The 23,827-nt window shown below is 33.8% G+C and overlaps 1 protein-coding gene across 1 annotated transcript in view; it reads left to right on the top strand.

Moving 5' to 3' along the window:
* ACSS3 (acyl-CoA synthetase short chain family member 3) overlaps nucleotides 1-23,827 on the top strand; it is a 256,373-nt gene that overhangs the window by 73,730 nt on the left and 158,816 nt on the right. Inside the window, exons 4-5 of the mRNA XM_031938566.1 lie at nucleotides 5,362-5,496; nucleotides 10,273-10,413. Coding sequence (XP_031794426.1) covers nucleotides 5,362-5,496; nucleotides 10,273-10,413 — 276 coding nt within the window. The remainder of the gene's footprint in view (nucleotides 1-5,361; nucleotides 5,497-10,272; nucleotides 10,414-23,827) is intronic.

Below are 23,827 nucleotides of genomic sequence, written 5' to 3'. Positions count from 1 at the left end.
CCTGCAGACTGGACACAATACCTTCCCCCAATTGAGACAATACTGTTCCCACAGAACCAAAGGACATCTATATAGTCCTAAGATATGCTAACCATGATTACTATCTCAGGGTCTAAGCATGAATTTGTTGTGGGCCAACGCTTTTCAGTACATGTGTTCTCAGTCTTCACAGCCCTAAACCCGCCTTCTTAGGATGGGAGCTTCCTTTTGCAAACATAATTTTCTTTACTCTGAAATTGGTTAAACTTCTGTTTGTATTCTGATTCTTTTATCTCTGACTTGTTTTGTTGGCTCTGTTACCCCAAGTTAGAGGCTGGTTCTGATCTAGTTGACAGGAGAAAGATATAACTTTATCTTTTAGTAGCATGGGCTATTTTATCTGTATAAATTCAATTTAAGTCCACAATGCCTTTATTAATTACTGCAGATAGTAGCATGGTATAGAAAATAAAGAGCTGGACCCAAGAGTCAGGAAGACCAGCTGCTCACCTTAAGTAAATTGTTTGCCCTCTCTGTCCTCTAAGAAAAACTTTTGAAGAATATAAGTAGCAGAGAAGATGTCGGACTTCCAGTGTTCCTCACTGGAAACTCCCTAGACTAAATCCCAGGTCCAGTCTTTATTTCCATGTGGCAAGCAGTGTGCTGGATGGTGGACATTGTGAAGATGATCTCTACCCATAAAGAAATTACATTCTACTATGTACAGTGTGTACACTTAAGTAGTCATTCAAACTAGATTTTAAAAATATACATAATTATATATAAATATAGATGAAATATATACAAAGTGAATTTTGTAGAGATAACTGATGGTAATAAGTGCGGTTTGAATAATGAAGGGAATTCTAAGAGGGCAGATTGAGGGATAGTCTGTGCAAAGTTGTGGTGAATTAATTTATGTATTCTTTGAGGACAGGGGCTATTTTTTTGTCTTTCTCCCCAGAACTTACACGTTTAATAAATGTTTGTCAACTGAGAAGGGAGATGGATTCTCATGTTGTGTGTGAGGAACAGTAAAAGATCCATTTTGACTGGATTGTATATAGTGAAGTTGAATGATGTTTTAATAAGCCTGTAAAAGAACCTAGGAGCAAGACTATAGAGGATTTTAAATGACAAACTGAAGAGTTTATAGATGATCCTGTAATTCTGGCTGTTCAGTTATTTCAGTCATGTCTGATTATAAGGAATCAGACATGATTCCCCAGTCTAAATCTCCCCATTTGGGGTTTTCTTGGCAAAGATACTGGAGTGGTTTGCCATTTTATTCTCCAACTCAAATTACAGACAAGGAAATTGAGGCAAAAATAGTGAAGTGACTTGTCCAGAATCACACAGCTAATAAGTATCTGAGACAGGGTTTGAACTCTGGGAGATGAGTCTTTCTGAGTCTAAGCCTAGCATTCTATCTGTTGTGAGACCTAGTATCTCAGGAACCTTCTACAGTAGATATAAAATCCAGCTTACATACAGAAATGAACACTTAGAATATTTAAATAATTATTCCTTTTAACATTACTAGCTAGCATCCACATTTTCTTGATTCGAAGCCCAGTGCTCGACCCACTGAGCCACCTAGTTGTCCATAATAAGTAATTAGGAAGAAACTTGTGTTGAAATGACATTGTTGAACCTGCTGTACCTTAGGGAAATCACTTAGGTAGTTGTGTTTAAGATGGATTGGAGATGTGAAAGGTTTGAGTGAGGGAAACTAATTAGTAGGATTTTATGCTGTTGTAAGTGGTGAAGTTTTGCAGGCTAAAGCTATTGTGGTGGTGAAAGTAATTTTGAGGGGAAAAGTGCTAATAGCTAACAGGATCAGGAAAGTCTTTGTATAAGAGGTGGGAGTTTGGAAAAAGTTAGGGATTCTAATGAGGACAAGCCAGGGAATAGGGTATTCCAACACTGAAAGGCAGCCTAGATAAAGCCATGGAAATAAAAGCTTGGAGAGTCTTGTTTTAGGAAAAGGATCAGTGCAAGGTAAGATTGGCCTAGAGAGACACAGGAACCAAGGAAACCAGTTAGGAAGATATTAGGATATTCTAAGTCTCAGTTGATAATAAGTGTAGCAGTAAACAGAATGAAATGGAAGGGAAGCATATGAAATTATCTATGGTAGTCAAGGCAGAAGAAACTTTCAAGATTCTAACATTCCCAGGGTCATTGATTGAGACTATAGTGTACAATTTATGGATATATGGAAGTCAGGAGTGAGGGTTAGTTTGAAGGACAAGATGTTGAGTTCACTTTTAGACATATTGAATTTAAAGTTCAAAATTGTATGTGGGGCTGGGAAGAATAATCAATTAAAAATATCCAGAAAGTCACTGGAGATGAGAGAGGAGAATAAAGCTCTAGGAGTCATCTACATAAAAGAGAGATGGAAGAAGGACATGATGAGAGGAGTGGGAAGGAATTTAACCTTGAATCCTTTTATGAGTGTGAATAAACAAGAGTTGAGTGTATTAGAATATGATTGATGTGCATTTACATCACTTGTGGTTTTTATTGAGGTAACAGTTAATAGGGAGCAGGGAAGGGTTTCACCTCCTGCTTGAAAAACAGCAGCCTTTCATTAGTTTAAGTTCATTGACTCAGCAGTGTTCAGAAAGAAATAGATACTAATGGCAGAACATTGATAGGCTTACATCAGATTCAATTTCAATAACCCTTCAGGTATCATCAATCCTTGATTTTTTATCTTTTGGGAAGGGTAGAGGAGAGGACAGTAAGCAAATTTGGAATATGCACTGATTATGTTTATTAATTGTTTGGCTAAAAGAATTTGGCTTTTAAAAGTTATATGTAAAGTTAGATTAGCAATATTATGTTAGCAGATACCTAGACTAGCCATTTCACTTAAAAGTAATCAGCCCAAGTGCCAGGAGAAACTTGCTTAGGTATTTAAAAAAAAATCAGTGCATAGCTAGAAGGAACCTCAAAGGAGGATTTTTAAAAAATGATTTCATTGAGTTTGGGGGAGGGGGAAAAAGTGCTTTAAAATGGTCACATGAATAAAGAAACCCATTTTATTGAGCTACTAAGACATAAAATAAATGTTAGTTTAAAACACTGTCTTGAAGCTTGGGTTCAAGTCACTAACCATCATCCTACAAATATATCCCTCTCTTTCTTAAGTCTTTATCTTTGCTCATGTTCTTTCTCTTACTTCCAGGGGTCTTTTCTGGCATTTGTTTATTGTTTTTTGTGGTTTTGCTCAAAAATCACCTCCTTCCTGTAACCCTGCCAAATCCCCTTTTTCCTTGAGGCAACGCTGATCCCTCCATAGTTGTGAATTCCATTGTGCATAATGCTAGACTTCTTCACTTTTTCTATTTCACAAAGTCCTTTGGCAGTTTAGTGAAAGCCAAGGACCCAGGCTTAGAATAATATTTCAAAATACATGAAATAAAAAAAAATTAAATACATGAAATCAAATACATGGGATTAGAAAGAAAACCAATTTATTGAAATATTTTTTTTAAAATCTGTTTTTGAAGTTCATAGGCCCAAAGTTAAGAACCCTTTTGAGAAAGTATTTCTGGCTGTCTTAAACTCTATGCCATTATTTCCATGACACAATTTTAAATTATAAGCATTTTAAAAGCAGGAACTCTTTTATAGCTTGTCTTTTAATCCTCTAGCATGTGACACAGTCTCTTGCATACACTAGAATTAAATTGAAAGAGAAAGAATAAATGGTAGACTAGAGAGAATGTTGGACTTGAAATCAAGAAGGCTCCATTTTGAATTCTGCCACTAGTCATGTGAACCAGGACATATCATTTAATATTTCTGAAGCATAGCTTCCTCCCCTTTTAAATGAAAACAATAATAATAATTTGAGAACCTATTTTAAAGTTTTGGTGAGGATCATTTTATAATATATAATACATATTTTGCCATTCTTAAAACCCTAAATACATTCTATTTTATTATACCCAGACTTGTGACTTAATTGCTAAGGGGAGCTTACTAATAAGAAAATTCCCTCCAGATATACAACTAATTTATAATTTCTAACCTTAGCTGCCCCGGAAATCTTTCTCAGTTACACAATCATTATGTATGAAATCTCTTTCTACTTCTCTTCATTCATTTATTAATTTATTTGTTTGTTTGTTTATTATTAAACACTATATTACAATGTGATAGTATAACATAATACATGCTATAATAATTTTACATTACTATATTGCTGTGTGGAATATGAATCCTAATTGGACCACTTCTTAGTCTAAGGAGTTACATAAGCCTGACTTATTGCCTTTTTGAAAATAAGAAGTAAAATGTTACTTTTTTTTTTTAATAGAAAAGAAGAATGCAATGCTACTTTAATGTTTTCTCAGGCAGGATATTTATTATTTCTATCTTAACTTATGAATGATTTATTCCAATAAAAAGAAAATAGTTTACACATGTGGGCTTCACCTCAGTAAAAGAAAGCAATGTAGTTATAAATTGCAGAAAAAAATTCATTCCTAAAAGAAGAATTCAATTTTGACTTCAAACCTTTTATGTATACTTTTTCCTAGATATAAATTATAATAATTTGTTTCTCATTTTAAATTGCTTAAGAAATGCTATCAATTGTGCTGTAGAGACCTATTACTTTTTAATCAGCTGTTTAAATTATTGTAGCTAAAAACAAGTGAACTATATTTAAATTTTAGGCCATAAGAAAAGCAGCCTGTTTTTAATCTATTGCTGTATTTCATTTTTTCCACTAGACTTTTTGTTAACCAATGTTGGAAGTTTTCTTTAATATGTACAAAGTATTATTATTAAGTGCATCATTAATTGGACCAATATTTTTATCTGCTAACTTATTTTTCATTTTTTTTAACAACAATTTTAAAAAACAAATTTAGGGATATATATATAATATATATATATCCCTACTGGATGTATATGCATATATATCCATATATATGGGGGTCAGTTATGCATTTTGAAAATTTTAGTCTTTCCTACATTTAAAAAGATAATACATTTTCTGTTCACCTTTTAAAAATACAAAAGTAATCCTTATTAAAATCATTTAAAAAGTCTACAATTTTTGGCAGGTAAATTAAATTTGTATAGCCATACATAAGGATTTATGAAAGTAAAAGGTTTTTTTTTCTATACTTTTCATATAGTAAGCAAAAGTGTGTGTGTGTGTGTGTATACACACACACACACACACACACACATATATATATACATTTTATATACATATACATATATAATATAATTTTTTAGACATATACCACTTCCATGCTTTATATGAAGGATTATAACTATTTTATTTATGTCCTTAATTCTTGAAAGTAAATATAGCAGATATTTTACTTATAATAATAATTTTTTTAATTTTAGCCCAAAGTGGTTGTAACAGCATCCTTTGGAATAGAGCCTGGGAGGAGAGTAGAATATATACCACTTTTAGAAGAAGCCCTGAGGATAGGAGAACACAAGCCGGGCAGAGTTCTCATTTATAATCGACCTAATATGGTAAGTCTTATTGCTGATTTTATTCTTATTTTTTTAAGTTTTGTACTAAACATGCCTTAAGAGCATAGATTTTAGAGCTGCAAGAGACATCATGGCTATAGTCTTCAATATTTAAAATATATAGTGCTAGGAAGAGTTGATTTATAAAAATAAATGTATATAGGCATGTGAATACTAAATAAACATGCATACTGAAATACACACATAGATACTTATGAGTGTACACGGGCACGCATTTATATTTTATATGCTAAGAAAGGATATGTTCTACACATCATTATTTTGCTACTGAGAAAATCTACATACACAAAATAAATAGAAATAAAAAGCTGGAATTCAAATAAATATCTATAGTAATTCATGACAATAGCTGCTTAAATGCAAAATTGATTATTTGTCGAACATTTTTTTAGAAATATATATGGGAAAACATACTCTGAGAATGGTTCAGAATTATATGTGGAAGCCAAAAGTTGACATTTTTTATCTTACAGTTATCATTGGAGAAAACAATTAGAAAATTAATGACTTGTTCCATTTTAACATCTAATTAAAGGATTATCATTTAGTGACATGTATAAGACTTCATATCTTTATTATGGATGTTAGAGGGAAGAGTTGACTAAGATCCAAGCCTTTAAATAAAATGCTTTCAGGGTCAAATGGAATCAATGCTTGACTATAACTCAGGCTTTCTAGTTCCCATTTACTTATTTAGTAGTCTGGGCTAACCACTTAGGATCTGACCATTGGTATCTTCAGCTATCACAGGGGGAAAATAATATCTCTTATCTACAAGATTGCTGCTGAACCAAATGAAATAATTTCTTTATATTATATTAATATGACTCATTTTTTCCAATAGGTACTATTTTTCAATGCTTTATCATCTTTTTTTCCTCTTTATTTCAAAGCAATTTTATTTTAGAAATATGTCTCATATAGAATATGGATAAGGACTATATTCATAGAGGAATACACATAGACATATACACATACATATATAGGTACATATGCACACATGTATATCCATATATTTCCATGTATGTATATACATGCATAAATACATGTAGGCATGCACACACATCTATACCTGCATATATGTTTACTGGTAAATTTCTAAAAGTGTTTTAATCCAAAAAATATAAAGCACAAACAAATGTAGAAGAGTAGAGTTGTTCACCTATCAATAACCAGGATTTATTTTTTGTTTGTTTGTTTTTGTTTGTTTGCTCAGTCCTACAATTTCATCAGTGTCCAAATGTTTGGGGAATTCTTAAAGTAGAAACTTGTTCTACTGAGGAGCATCAAGAGTCCTTTTAACTTGGAGTCTTAAAACATGACCCAGAATGCAAGGAATTTTAGTGACTTGTCCATGGTCCCATAGAGGCAGTACATATTAGAGGCAAGATTTGTAGCCAGGTTTTCTGGTCACAAGGCCAACTGTCTTTCTTATTGCACCGTATTGCCTCTCAGTGGCTTTAATAAAAGCAAATAAATACAAATGCTAAAAAGAACTCATCATGTTAAAAAAAAAAACTAAAAAGAACTCAAATTTTTGGATTTATTATATGTACTTCCATTTTAAAAAAAGTTCACAGCTGAAGCCACACGTGGAGACCCTTGTCCTGTCCTACCTCTAATTCTTAGTGTTGTTCTGCAGAGGTTCAAGGAGTGACATGCATGTGCTGTATTTATGCAATCCAAAATTTCTCCATATTTTTGGGAACATGTTTCCTTTGAAAGCCCAAGTGTCAATGCTTCCATGTGATTGACTGCTCCAAGAAGAAGTCTGATTATTTACATAACTTGTACATAGTTTTGAAAGACGATGTCTCAGAATATATTTTCATTTAAGCAACCATTCTAATTACTATATCATATTTTATAAATTTAAAAAATTCATTGTTATGAAATAAACCAGGATTAAAACCCAAAACATTTTATGTAAATTGTATTGCATTATGATTTGTTTTCTATCTTCTAAAGTGTATCAGGAGTTGAATTTAATAAAAAACAAAACAAAACAAAGCAGCAATAACAACAGCTCTAAGCAAAGAGGGAAAAAAATCAGTTTTTCAGTACTTAATTAACTCTTTACATTGTAATCTTTTATTCCTATGATTGAAAATATATTCAGTTTGGGATTCTTAACTACGGTATAGATATCCAGGGTACATGAGGGGTTTTCCAAGAGAGAAACTTACATAGGTTCAAATATAATGTTCAACTTTGTGTTGCTCTTGAGAGGTCCTCTACTGAGAGTGCTCAGAATAGATGTCCAGATGGGGAGAAGAATAAGTGTTTTAAAACTGTCAAGTTGATTGCTACCTGATGATTTTCATCACCATTTTAAAATCCTGTGTGACGTTTTAGTACCCCATAGCTCATGAACTGTTACACTCGCTGATTTTACTACTCTTTCTGTCCAGAAGATAAATTTTAAGTTTGTTTCATAGGACCTAAAATGTTGATTTTCTTTTGTTTGTTTTGTTGATGCTTTAGTTCTTGTCATTTGCAAATCAGCATATAAAGTCAATACTGTAGTGGTTTCTGTAAAGGATAGAGAACAGGAAAATAAAAACAATTCTGATTTTTTTCTCTTCTCCCCTAAATACCAAGTGGAGAAATGAATGTTTCATTGCCAAAGCTTCCTCTTATCACAAGAGGAACTTCCAACAGTCCCTCAAAAACAAAGTAAAATTTTCAGAGAACAGTGTGTATATCACTTGTCTTTCTCCTTATGGAAAATCCCTGCTGATTCAGATAGTAATTAAATCCATAGTAAACTCTATTTTCTGCTTTGAGCTCAGTGGGGAGATAGGTATTAAGAATGCACTTAGAAGTGATTTTTCTCATTAGGCAGGATTATATTTTAGCCAGAGGAAAAGTAGTCTGGCAGCCATTCCTAGGTCTTAAAACAGAAGTCATTTTACTTGGGCTGCTGTAGGCCTGAAATATCAGTCATGTCTTTCTTTCAATCCTATCTCCTCAATTCTCTTCTCTTTGGATCAATTGATCCTGGTAATTCATGTACACTGTCTTGTCATATAGTTAATGTCATATGTGGTTATGGTGGTAAGGGGATCGAGGGAGCTGATTATGCTTCTCTATCTCCTCAATCCTGGCAAGACTGGACTCTTTATTGCTAAGTCCAAAATTTCATTATAATAGATTCTTTAACTTCTAAGGAAAACAAAAAACTCCAAACTTTACCATCTTTATGGTAAAAATATGAACTGTAATAATTTTTTATGAGTTAACATTATGATTCAAAGAAATTTAAGTTTTTGAGTGCTAATTTAAAATATAACAAAAAAAGAGAAAGAAATGCAGGGGGAAATTTTCATGAATAGATTTATGAAGAGGGAGGGGCTGTAAGCTTAAAGGAGAAATAACTACATTATTTTCTTTAACCTCTAATTCAAATTTAGTATTTCCTCCCTTCATTTAAAAGCATGATTTTGAAAAAATGTTTTAAAAGATTGCAAATAAAAAGTTCTTGAAGAAAATAAAAAGTATAAGACCCTCTAGACTATTTAATTATAAATCTCTAATTAGAAGAGATCTCAGAGATCATCTTGTCCAGTCTTTCACTTAACAGTCATTTGTGGAAATTGTGGTACAAGGTCATTAAGTGACTGTCTCAAAATTCTTGTGAGGTGGTACAGTAGATAAAGTGCTGGGCTCCAAATTAGTGAGTTAAAATTGTGAGTTGTGAGTTAAAATTTGATCTCAGACACTTACTAGTTATATGATTCTGAGCATATCACTTATCCCTGTTGGCCTCATTTGTTTCATCTATGAAATGAGCTGAAGAAGGTAATGGTGAATTACTCTACTATCTTTGCTAATAAAACCCCAAATGGGGCCATGGAAAATAGGAAATGACCAAAAATTGACCCAATAACCACAAGGTCTCACAGGGAGTGACTGTCAGAATTGGAATATGAATCCCAAACCTCTGACTCAAAAAGGACTTTCCAGTGTGCTAAAGTCATACAGGATAAATGAATTATTGTGATGCTCTTTTCATGTGTAGTGTGTAAAATAGAAATCCTATTGATCCTATTGATAGACAATTCCATTTTTAAAGGCTCAAATGCTAACAAGTTCATCTATCTTCTGAAAAGATCTTATCCTTACTTTCAAGGAGTATAAGACTTGACACTAACTCATGACCCTGAAATCCATTTCAGTTTGTTATCAAAGTGATTACAATTGTATTTATAACCTCTTTTAAAACAGATTACCTTAATTATGGTAATTTAAGTAGTTATTATTTGACTTGAAATAATCTGATTTGCTTGGAAATTTCTGCATATTTGCTGATTTGCTGAAATCATGATGTTGGTCCCATGTTGAAGTTTCATTCAACTAATTGGATGGAAGTTCTAAGAGGGGCAAGACATCTCAGTGAATAGAGAACTGGCCTCAGTCAGGAAGAACTTGGCTGAAATCCTGCCTGTGGTGTATACAGGCTGTCCTTTAATCTCTCAGCCATCCAAGTAACTCTCAAAGGCTCTGAAGTACAGAGAAGAAGCCTATCCAAACTGACAGGAGTTTCTTAAGATGGGAGTTCCCTTTACAAGTGATATAACAGGTCTATCTTTCCTCTAACTAGATTGCTAAAAAAATTCATATCCCCAAACAAAACAAAATCAGATATTTGAATTTATCTAAGAACTTTTGCTGTCTACTCTTCCCTTGTAGTGATTTATTTTTTAATGAAGACTGTTTTTCCCTCCCTCCCTTCCTCCCTTTTTTAATCCATAGGAAACTGTTCCTCTGGATCCAGATCGTGATCTCGATTGGGATGAAGAGATGGCAAAAGCCCAATCCCATGATTGTGTCCCTGTTCTCTCAGAACATCCACTTTATATTCTCTACACATCAGGAACAACTGGGTTACCTAAGGTATACATTGTTTATAAGATAAAGATCTCTGACTGCATGAATTTCTGTCACACTTAAAGAAGGTATATAATTGCTCTCCAAATAGTAATTAATTTTTCTTGCCATAAGGGTCCATTTCTTACTGGAATTGCAGGTTTGGTTTTTGATATTTTAAATCTTCAAGTAGAAATTTCCATCAAGTCTTATAAATACTTAAATATAGTTGGCATATTTAAAATTGTAGAGGATCATAAATAATATCACAAACTGAAAGCAAGAGGCTTCACACGCCATCTTGTCTAACAACCTTCTTTTACAGATAAGGAAAATGATGCCCAGATAAATGACTTACTTGGGAAGGTAAGTCAGTCCCTGCCCTTGAAATCTCTGTCTAGTTTTACTGTAGACAGATCAGGTAAATCACAGATTTCCCTTAATAATTCATGGTCATCATTAATTATTGAAATAACTAATAATATTATTATTAATTACCTAAATAATTGAAAGCCCCATTTCCTTTAATAATTGATTCATATAGCCAAAAAAAAATTTGGATAGGTAATGAGTGTCTAAGGGAAGAATCAGGATTTTCTAATATTAGATTTATGTTACTTAAAAAAAAAAAGTAAGTCAGTTGCTTATTCTCATTGTTAATGTTTTACATAGAATGTACCAGTAAATATGCTTAAAGTTGCACATACATGAATAAAAAAAGGAAGATATCAAATAAACAGATTGTACAATCCCCAATTTCTTCTACTTTTTCCCAGCCATTCTTGTCATATCCCTACTTGGCATAGAACCCCTTGGCAGAATGCTGCAACATTTTAAAATAGAGGTAATAGACATTTTGAGTGTGTGTGTGTGTGTGTGTTGTGTGTGTGTGTGTGTGTGTGTGTGTGTGTGTCTGTCTGTCTGTCTGTCTTTTGGTGACCTAGCGAAGGTTATGGACTCCTTTTCAGAAATCTTTTTTTAAAAGTCATATTTAAGGAAAACAATAAATTTCAATTAATAGTGAAGATAAATATGTACTTTTCCTCTCACCTATGTTCCTTGTCCTCCTAGAATCTATCCATGGATCCATAGATACCAGGGTAAGAACTTCAGCTTTAAACAACCAGTGATGTCACAAGCGATATTAGGATCAAGCAGAGCTTCTCAGAATGATTGAGATGTTACCAGTTTGAGTATTCAGCATTTGCATAAGACATTAATCTAGAACATTGAGCTTCTTGACACTCTTTGGATTTGAAAGTTATTCAAATGTTAAAATGTGTATACATGAAGGTATTTATCAAATTAAAGTTGTCAGTTTTGTTTTCCCATGTCAGATGCAAAATAACTCTAAGTTTTATGCTGTGTCATTTGATATTATTATATTCATATGTCAACAGAAATCATAATAACTTATGATTTTATCCAGTAACATTAGGGAAAGAGATTTTTATTTCTCAAATTTGAATTTTCTTATTAAATAGAGCTTCCCCCTTGAAATATGAAAACTTTTCTTATTTTGGGTTATTTCTTTTTGAAATACATTATACTTTTACATGTTTTATTAAAAGAATGTATTGAACATATATTGGGCAGCTAGATGACACAGTGGATAGAGTGCCAAGCCTGATTCAAATTCAGACCAGTGTTGCACTAATTGTTTGGCCCTGGGAAAGTGGTTCAAATTTTGTTTGCCTTAGCTTCCTTATCTTTAAAATAAAATGATGAAATTATTGTTAAGTGCTTAGCCTAGTGCCTGGTATATAATAAGAACTATATAAACATTAGTTATGATTATTATTGATATTATTATTGTTTATCTTTTTTCTTACTCCGGGTTTTTCTTATGAACATTATATATTGTGCTATTGTACAATGATGTATTCAACAGTTTTTGATGAATGCAGGAAAAAAATTATTTTACATTCTTGCAAGAATGGGTGCGTAGGTTAGTAGACACCAGTACTCAACAATTTTCAAGACATCTTGGCCTATATTAGGCGTTCTCAAATTTTCATGCTTTGCTTGTTCCATATAATTTATGGGAGTATGAGGAAGATAAAGAGATTTGGTCTACTTTCTTGCTATCATCATGTGAGCCATCACTTTGAACTTTGATTAGTATACCTGTTATATATGTATACCTGTGTATACCTCGTAATTTGCTTTTTTAAAAATCAAGAAACTTTTTTTCAGGTACCTTTAATGTGTTATGCACTGGGTAGAAGATGGGGATATATAGATATAAATATAGAAATAGAGAGATATTTTTAAAAAGAAAAAAATATCACTAAGGAGCATATATTCTAATAGGAAAAATGTGTATGCATATAGGCGATAACAGATTAAATGCAAAGTACATGTAAGTAATTAGACAGGAGAAGGAAAGGGGAACAAATATTTATTAAGTACCTACTATGTGCCAAGCATAGTACTAAGTTTTTTACCAATATTATCTCATTTGATCCTCCCAACAACCCTTGGAAGTAGGTATTGTGGAAGAAACTGAGGCAAACAAAGGTTAAGCGAATTAGTCAGGATTACACAGAGAATAAGAATCTGAGAGTGAATTTGGACTCAGGTCTTCCTAACTCCACGTCCAGCATTCAATCAATCCACTGCATCACTGGCAGTTGGGGTGATTAGAAAAAGTATTATAAAAAGAGTGATGTTTGGTCTATGTCTTGAAGATAGAGAAGGAGTCAATGAAGCACAAATAAGGAAGGAATACATTCCATGCCATTGCAAAATCATTTAAATAGGAGATCAGGTATTGTGTGTGAGGAATAGAGCTAAAATCAGTTTTGATTACAGAATTGTGACAAAGGAAATAACATAAAATAGAATGGAAAATCACACTGAGGTTGTGAAAACTATTAAAAGCCAAATAAAAATTTTTATTTTTTTATCTTAAAGGCAATAGGAAACCAACAAGAAGGATAACATCTTTACTTTAGGAAGATCGTTTTTAGATTTATATGGGATGGTTGGTGTGGGAACAATTTTATGTGGGGAATCCAGCTAGGAAGCTGTTACCATGACTCACATCATAAAGTCTTAATTAAGATGCCGATTGTGTGATTAGAAAGAAAGGTTTAGATGGGAGAGATGATGTTGAGATAGAATGGATTAGACAATCATTTTTTATCTATGGGATGAGAGTATGACAATATGAAGATAACAACATGGTTCCCAACTTAGAATATTAGAAGAATGGGGTTATCCTTGAAAACAAGGGAATTTGGAAGAGGGATAAGTTGGGAAGGGAGTTGGAGGAGAAAGAACATTGGTTAGGTTTTGGATGTGTTAAGTAAGACTCTATATGACTTTAATTAGAGTTTTTCTATAGAGTAAAACACATGCATTTTGTGACCACTGTTTCAGCAGCTCAAGTACATTTTTATTTACTTTTTTAGCTTATAGTTTTGGTCCAGTGGGTATAAATTTCTGGAAATCTTCTCTTGGATGAGTAGGTTTTTGAAATACATACATTTGGTTTTTAGTAAATTATATCAGCATTTATTACCCTTATGGCAGGATGATGAATGTACTTTCTTTTTTTATTATTAAAGACCTTATTTGCAGAAGAGCATAACAAATTTAGTTACATTCAGTATATTGACATATTTCAAATTTGAAGCTAGAGATATAGTTGGTATTTGTTGATTTCAGTAGCTGTAAAAATTCATTCCATTCACTCTTTTCTGTGTCAAAGCGATGTATTCATTACAGGTCAAAAATATTTTGTTGGGGAATAAATTGGTACCCATAAGTAAGGGTAAACTGTACCCTTTCATGTATGGATTGGCCTCTGAGATCTCTTGCAACACTCAAATTCTGTGATTCATGATACAAGTATATCCATTTGATGGAAATATATTATTAAATTGTGCATGGGAGACTTTGTGTTTTTTCATACTGAAAGAGAATTGAAGTCAAACCAGTTAATTAGTGTTTGCTACAACTCCCCAAGTAGTAATTTGTCTCTAACTCTTGCCTGAATGTTTGTTAATCCTTCAGTTATAAAGTAGCTATGTGGATTTGAATTTAACTAATTTGAATTCAGTCCAATAAATGGTATGCAATTGTATAGGATAGACAGTGAGAGTTATAAAGATGTATAAAATTTGGTCTTTGTTTTAAACAGATTATTATTGTTACCAAGTAACAATCTATAACACCTAGGGATTTCCCTCCCCAAATTTACATGTGAGTTCCCTTAAAAAAACTATCCTAATTTAAAGTATTTAGTAATTCTTTATCCATTCAAAATCATAGGTCATGAGCCCCCACTAGAGTATTTACTTTTATGACTTTGGAAGTTTGCCAGAGGATACGATTAATTGAAAGCAAAGAAATTTAATGAAATAGAATAGTAATAAAAATAGGAGTAGAACATTTACTCTGTAAACCTGTGGCACAGTCAACCACAAATATGTTTTCATTAGAAATAGTGTGCATGCATAGCAAATGAATTTAGAAAGACATGAATGGAAGGGACAGGTGTAACAATGGTATATATTTGGAATGGGGCATATGTACAGAGCATGCATTTAGAGGGCATATTACACACATGTATACATACATACATCTATGTATATACATATATGTGTTATACATTATGATTAATTATATATTACATAAAATCACAATAATGTACATTACATTATATAAAACAACATTAGAATGCACATCTAATGTTATGATAGTATAGATAAAATATAACAACATACATGATTTATTAAAGCATATTATATATAATTATTGTTACAAAAATTATAATCTACTTTAATATAATCATACATTACACGCACACACATATATGTGTGTGTATATATATATATGCACACACACACTCCCTCTAATTGTATGCCCTGCACATTTGCCCTCTATTCTACACATGCACCATTGCTATACTTGTCCCTTCCATGAATGCCTTTCTATATACATTACAAATATACACATGTACACAGACACATACATATATCTCCTTTTTCTTTCTCTCTTTAAACACACACACACACACACGGAGGCAGAATTAGCAGGTGTCTTTGTCTTGAGAAAGAGAGACAGACAGACAGATAGACAGAGATACACTTAAGTTCTGCGGGGGCATAAGGGCCAGTGGTGACTGGAAAATTAGAAGAAGAAAATGTTTGGGAGACGGGATGTTAGAAGGATCCGGGTTCACTGGCATATTCAGATAAAAAAAAAAAAGATGGCAATATGGATACTCTTTTGTTACTTTGTATCCTCATTTTTCTCCTAAATGATTTTCCCAGCAGAATCTGGATCCCATTGAGGTCAGTATGTTCTCTGGTTTTTATCTAATTATGTCCTGATTGTCTTTTGTGGAAGCTTTTAACAGAGAAATTAGACTCCTTGGTCCACGGAGAGACATTTGTGGGTTACATAAAGAATTGGCTTTAGAGTCAGGAAGAACTAAGTGGTTCACTGCCCTGAAGCAAGAAATTTTGCCTCTCAGTGACCCTCAGGCAAAACTCTAAGAACATCTACTATTGATGTAGCTACGTATTTGTCTTGATAGAAGAAAGTCCTTCACTAGGAACTTTTTATATGGATAAAATCACTGGTCCCCTTAAAAAAAAAAAAAAAAAAAAAAAAAAAAAAAAAAAAAAAGATCATTCTGGAGATAACTTATTTTAGAAGGGAGAATTTGTAGTCGCGAAAAGCCATATGTAATGGCTTTCTTTTTTTCCTACATATTTTGGTTTAATGGCCAATTTCCCCTTCCTAGAGAATTATAAACTAGATTAAGAAATTGGCAAATTCTGCATCTGATAGGCATAATGAGATTTTGGATGTCTAGGGAATGTCTGAAGAATACTACATGAGGTAACATTCCTTATATTATGAGTGCAAGGATGTTCTCAGGGGTATGGTGGTTTTGCTCATTTGGCTAAAAAAATGTTTTTGGGTTGTGTGTGTGTGTCTGTGTTGTGCAGATGATTGACCTCTGGAGTTCAAGCAGGGAAATTTGCAAAGAGCAATGGAGAGAAAAGGTAGAGGGGAGAGAGGAAAGGATTTAAAAGTGAGTGAAAGGAAATGGTATCTAAAGACATTTTGTTCAGATTTATTTTAATCCTTATGTCATTTTTATTCTTGTTGGTTAACTCTTCTAATATTGCTCTCTGACCTTGGCAGGATTGGGAATGAGAAGTGAGAAAAGGCAACTTGGGCGAAAGTCAAGTGGAAGAAAAAAAATCTTACTTGTGATTGCTGTACCAATGGCAGTTAAAATGCTAAACTGGCTTCACCTTTGCCCTTTATCTCATGGTTGCTCAGATCAATATAAAATTATAAAACACCTCAGGCAACCCCTACAAGGATTGTTTTAGATCCATTTTGATTCATTTAAAAGCTTGAAGCAGAAATTTTGTATCTGCTGAAATATGGCAAACTAAAACCATCCAATCACTTTTAAATATAATTTATTATTTCCACAAAATTAAGGGGCTTTTGTCAGAGAAACTCCCTTTCTCCCTTTCTTTCTATCATTTATCTATCTATCATCATAATAGCTAGCATTTTTATAGGGCTTTAAGGCTTGCTAAGTACTTTACAAGTATCTCTTTGATCCTTACCACAATATGAAGTAGGTGATATTATTAACCCTATTTTACAAATGAGGAACCTGAGGCAGATAAAGGTTAAATGACTTGCCCAGAGTTACATATCCTTGGGAGGCAGGATTTAAACTCAGATCTTACTGACTATTGGTCTAGTAGTATACTTTTATAAAACTGTTTTTCTAATAATGCACATATACGCATGCTTATATACACATGTTTATATACATACATAAGCACACAAATATGTGTATCTACACATACATATACATACATGTGTGTAAGACAACTAGTGGTGCAGTGAATGGAACCCTGGGCCTCGATTCAGGAAAGCTTGAGTTAGATGTGGCCTTAGATACTTACTAGCTGTGTGACCCTGGGCAAATCACTTAAGTAGGTTGGACTCAATTATTTCATCTGTAAAATGAGCTAGGAAGGGAAATGACAAAACTACTTCATTTCCTCTAACAAGAAAATCCCAGATGGGGTCATGAGGAGTTGGACATTACTGAAAAATAACTAAATATTATGTTTTCTATAGAAATTATTTTCTAGGACTTGTATTTACTTTAGTTATTGAAATGAAAAGATTATTAGCCTACACTTTTTATATAATATATCACTATATTATTATTTCTTATTTTCTTTGATTCATACAAAATAAACTATTTGATTATGGATTTCATACTATTTTAATATATGTTTTCTGTTTCCCATCCTTTCTTTATGGGATATATCCTCCTCAAACTCCTAAAGATTAGAATTCTTTTGATATTGTCTTTTTCAATCCTTGTTGAAAAGAATGCTGTGACTTGTATTCTCAAAGTTTTCAGGATGATTATTGACGCAAGGATTGCTGTCCTAGGTCTGATCCACATTCCATATGTACTAGTCTTTATTAATAGAGGTTCCCAATTGATATATTAAATGAAGTGATGTGTGTGTGTGTGTGTATGTGTGTGTGTGTGTATGCATTCCTTTTTCATATCAACCTTAAGGCTTATGAATAACGTCCATATCCTTTAGGATCTATGTATATAGTTAATCATCAATTTGTCAGAATCCTTTTTCAATCTCTTTACATCCATTCAGGCACAAACTCTAAGGGTTGATCATCACTCAAGCCTTATTTCCTGTTCTTTGAAATGATTATTTCTTTTATTTTTTTCCAAATGTAACTTATTCAACTTTTAAAGGATATCCTCTTGTCCTAACATTTGTGGATTTTCCATTTATGATTTTATGGATTTTTTTCTTCCTGTTTCCTCTTGGCCTTTATTTTTCATTCATCTATCCATTATTTATTAAGTTTTCACTGTATTTGAATCACTATGATCGGTGCTCTGGGAATTTACAGAGTTTTGCTAATGACTCAATCTAATACTGAGACAATATTTGAGGATAAGTACATCATAGAGTGGTAAAATAGTTGGGTTATATAGAGCTTGACTCTAAAAGTTTCATGGGAGAATTTGCATTTGAGGTAGATTGTAAAAGAAAGGGCAAAGAGAGGAAAGGGTGTCCAGAAGTAGAGAACATCTTGGATAAAAGTTCAAAGATGGGCGAGTGCAATATGGATTCATGGGAGAAAGGGATGAAGTAGGAAGAAGGGAACATATGAGTGATACTATTCTACTTTGGTTGGGGCTTTTAGTTCATTGAGAATACTATGAGATAAAAATTGGCAATTTCAACATATAAAGAAGCTTTTTGAATCATGAAATTCCTTTTTTTTAAATAGTATTTTATTTTTCCAAATACATGCAAAGATAGTTTTCAACATTTACTGTTGCAAAACCTTGTGTTCCAAATTTTTCTCCCTCTTTAATCCTTCCCTCTTCCTCAAGAGAGCAAGCAATCTGATATCAGCGAAACATGTACAATTCTTCTAAACATATTTCCATTTGTCATGCTGTAAAGGAAAAATATTCTCAAAAGGGAATAAAAACACATACACACACAAAACCTATCAAACAACAAAAAGGTGAAAATATTATGTTTTGATCCACAATCTCCATATTTCTTTCTTTGCATGCAAATGGCACTTTCTATCACAAGTTTATTGGAATTGTCCTGAATCACCTCATTGTTGAAAAGAGCCAAATCTATCACAACTGATCATCATATAATCTTCTTGTTACTATGTATAGTATTTTCTTGGTTTTGCTCACTCCATTCAGCATCAGTTTATGCAAGTCTTCCCAGACTTTTCTGAAATCAGCCTACTTATCATTTCTTATAGTCCAGTAATATTTCATTACTTCATATATCATAACTTCTTTAACCATTCCCCAACCAATGGGCATCCACTCAATTTCCAGTTCCTTACCACTACAAAAAAGGGCTGCTACACACACTTTTGTACATGTGGGTCCCTGCCCCTCTTTTTCCATGGAATATTTTAACCAATGTCAATTAACAAGTTAGGTTACTCTGTAAATGGTATGAAATTTGGATTGGTGGAAAAAGGATGTGAAAAGGAGGATTGTAGAAAATACATTACAATAAAATAGGCAAATGGTAATGAGGGCTTGTACAAGGGTAGTATCAAGGGACTATAGATGGGGGGAATAGATGTAAGAAATATTGTTGTCATACCAGGCTTGTATTGTGCTGCTTCTGAAAGTTTGAGAGACTTCAGGACTCAGGCCATCTCCAAATCAAGTTAAAGGCATTTATTAAAATTTATGCAATGAATTGGTAAGCCTCCATGAAGCAGTTAGCAGCATAGCAAAGCAAAACAAAGCAACAACAACAACAAAGAATAAGTAATTCTGATATATAAGATAGGTAAATTCTGAGGTTACAGGAGGAGTTTGCTAACACGGGAAGGTTCTAAAGCTTTGATGTAACTGTGAATGCAGTTACACAGAATGCATGCAAAAAAACCAACTCAACAGGTATTAATCTATGCTAATGATGTTATAATTAGCATAGGTTTACCCAAGGACATCAAAGAAGGAGAACCCTGCAGGTGACATGTCAGAGGAAACATTTATTGAGGTTTGTGCTCATTGGCTGATTCTTATGATATGTCTAAACCAGATGTTATGGTCAGCAGGATATGCTGACCTGCTTGTTGCTAGAGTGATTTCTGTGGTGTTTGGGCTTGGGGCCAACAATTAGAAGTCCTATCAGTATTGCACGGGTGGGATCTACAAGAATTGGAGGATGTTATTGATAGATTTTATGAAGATCCAAGGCTTTCAGTGGCCAGCAGGCTCAATATATTGAGTCACCATTGCAAGCTAATGTGATCCTGGTGACATTAAGGGAGGCAGATTTTCCAGGAATAATAGTTTTGTTGTACTCTGCCCTAATGAGGTCTCCTCTGAACTATTATGTTCATTCTTGGGCACTACATTGATAAGCTGGAGAATGTCCAGAGCAGGGCATCCAGAATGGTCAGGTATCTTGAGTCCATGTCACATGAGGACAAGCTGAAGAAAAGGAGGAAAAGAGAATTTTCGAAGAGGACATTATTAATGTCCTTAAGTTTTTTAATGGTTATCATGAGTAGGAAAGATTATATTGTTTTATGTGATCCCTGAGGGCAGAATTTGGAGCAATAAGATGCCCATTTGGGTTTGAGGTCGGGCAACTTTCTAATAATTAGTGTTGTCCAAAAGTGGACTGAGGTGCCTCAAGTGGTGTTATTTTCCATCTTTTTCTGTCATCAAGCAGAGGGTAGATGACCATGTAAATGAGTCAAGTATTGTGTAGATTCCTTTCAAGAATATGATTTGATTGATTCCAAGGAAGAGAAGAAATCCAATCATTTTAGATTTGCCTCTTCCAGTTGTCAACTGCTCTATCCACAACCCTCTCTTCTTTCCTACCATGGTTCTATCTCTCTTCAAAAAAATTTTAATTGACTCCCCCTGGATCTTGCCTAGTTCTACTGTGCATTTTTTAAGGTGCAGTAGAACAGAATCATGTGTTATAAATTTGCAAGCTGCTGTTGTATCAGTTTTTTTAAAGAAAGGAATAAGCAAAAAAAAGTTTTTTTAATACCTTCTGTGATATTTGTTAACATTTTTGATGTTTCTTCAGAGATAGAACTCATTGAACAAATTGTCTCTAGAAAAAAACTGTCTATAATAATATTTCAATTGATTTCATAGATGGTGACCAATAGTAAAGAGTTCATCTTTCAGCATATTGCTTTGGGCTTTGCTATACCTAAAGATATTTTTTTCTTTCTTTCTTCCTAGTTAAAAAAATACATTTCTTGGTTTTCACTTTTGTTCTCTTTTGAAATATAATTGCTTTCAGTATTAAGGCTGTCCAAGATGGACTGCATCAAGATAATGGTTGATTAGGGGACTTTTCTGATAATGCATCATTAATCACTAATTTTCAAATTAATATACATTGATTCTTTGAGAGGCAGCATAGTACAGTGGATAGAGAGCTAGTTTAGAACTCAGAGTCCCTCTACTGGAACATACAGACTTCTTGTCAACAATCTATTCACTTTAACTCTCAATGTTTTATACAACTTTCTAAGACTAGAAGTAGAAGAAAAGGTACCAATCTGCATCATGGAAGAAATTCCTTCAACCAGATATTCTCTTGGCCAATGAAATTATATCTCCAGTAACTATCCTAATTGATGATTCCTTACATTTCTGTATAACTCCTGAATTATCTTATGAAGTGTAATGGGCTGAGGTTTGAGTTGATGCACTGAGGTCCCAAGTATGTGAGGCTAAATAGTAATTGGGCTATACTCTATTAATATACATGATTGGATAAAGAATGGTCCCTGCCCACTCTCCGTGCAAGTCCTGATGTGTGGTATAGGAAATGACGATTTTGATGGGTGGAGGCAGAGAGGGAGACAGGAAGAGAAGCTGGGAGAGATTGGGCCTGGGTTCGAGAATCCGAGTGGCTGGTTGTGTGGCTGCTGGTCGAGCTAGCTTCTTGACTCAGCTGCATGCATTGCCATCACCGATTCTCTTCCACCTCCGATCCTTCTTCACTGAGAATAAAGACTGACGATTTTCCCCTAACCTGAATTCCTGATTCCTGCTGATTTAAAAATACACGATCTTCACAGGAAGATCCTGATGATCACTTGGCAGATACCAGACACTGGTCCTTTCTTAAGCTAAACTGCCAAATATTCAATCTCTACTGCTGAGAGTGCAACTTTGATGGACTGCCTGCTTTGTTTGAATGTAAATGTATGCTTGCCTAAAAGACTATTTTATGTAGAACTCATACAAGGCAAGAACTCATATGACAGTCAAAAGAAATAATACAAGGACACTTGCAAAGTCCCTATAGAACTTGGGAATTAATTGTGAGACATGGGAGACACTGGCACAGGACTATCTGGCATGAAATGCTTTATCAAAGAAAGTGCTGTGTTCTGTGAGAAAAACAGAATTGAAGAATCTCAAAAGAAATGTGAAATGCCCAAATTTAGAGGATTTATCCCAATTGTCCAAATGGACTATTTGTGCCCAACTTATGCTAGAGCTCATATTGGTCTGATCAATCACAGTCGGACACACTCTAACTTGACCCTAACATGATGATGCCATGTTTGTCCTCTTCAAGATTGAAGGATAACAACCAATTCATCAGTATAATTTATCATAATGAATATATGTTAAGGGACAGGTCAATTCTCCAAGAGCCTGCACAGCTGTGGATCATAACATCTGAAGGAATTACAAGGCAGCCTCTGCTGACACAAGTGTTGTGGACGGGAATGAGATAAATTGGAGGGAGAGGGAAAAGGAGAGAGGTCAGACAATGCAACTGCCTCTCAGTCAGAGAAGTCAGAGAACAGCAAATGACTTACAGTTTCCTTGTATCATTCTCTCACAAGAAGAGATCCATTCTGCAGGTCTGAGTTGTATCTCCAACAGCCCCTATCAGTGGCTCCTGTGTATTCCAACAGCTCTCCTGTATTTCAACAAATATACCTTTCCTACTTTTCGTATATAACAAGCTTTTCCTTGTAGTAAAGATTGTGATACTTTTACACTCCTTTTTGATACAAAAAAGTATTGTAGTACTTTTAACTCTCCTGAACTTTCTCTATAATACTTCATTTATTCATTCAATAAACATTAATTAAACATCTATGTTCCAGGCATTGTGTGAAGCCCCCAAAATCACTTTAGCCTGTAAGCTCACTCCATTGCTGGAATTCAAACACTGAAAGTGCTCCCTGCTTCTGTGGTCTTTCCCTCTAATTGGCTGATTCCTCCCAGTGACCTCTCTCCCTACCCTTTTCAGCTCCTTTTCATATACTGACTTCCTCTATTAAAATGCAAACTCCTTGGAAGCAGGTGCTCTCTTTCTTTATTTATATTCCTACTACTTGGCATGGTTCTTGGCATATGTTGTTCAGTTATTTTCAATTTTGTCTGACTCTTCATGACCCTATTTGGGGTTTTCTTAGCAAAGATATTGGAATAATTTTCCCATTTCCTTCTCCAGCTCATTTTGAAGATAAGGAAACTGAAATCACCAGAGTTAAATGACTTGTTCAGGGTCACACAGATAGTAAGTATTTAAGGCCAGGCTTGAACTCACAAAGATAATTCTTCCTGACTCCAGCCTGAGCATTCTATATACTGTGCACCTAGCAACATATGGTAAGCACTTAACACATGCTTCTTGATTTGATGAAACATGTAAGAGACGGTTTAAATAACAATTTCTACTAACCAAAACCAAATGAATGAGGATTAGATTAGAAACCCTCTTCATATTAACCTAGAAAAATAGTGACATTAACCCAATGAAGATCTCTTCAGTAACCAGAAACTCTGAATTGATTTGCATTCAATGAAATTAGCATGTCCTCCGAGAAGCATATCCTATCCTTG

This window comes from Sarcophilus harrisii, chromosome 5 (genome assembly GCF_902635505.1).
Source record: "Sarcophilus harrisii chromosome 5, mSarHar1.11, whole genome shotgun sequence".
NCBI classification, from domain to species: domain Eukaryota; kingdom Metazoa; phylum Chordata; class Mammalia; order Dasyuromorphia; family Dasyuridae; genus Sarcophilus; species Sarcophilus harrisii.
The sequence above is the reverse complement of the archived record's forward strand: the minus strand, read 5'-3'. Positions and strand labels throughout refer to the sequence as shown.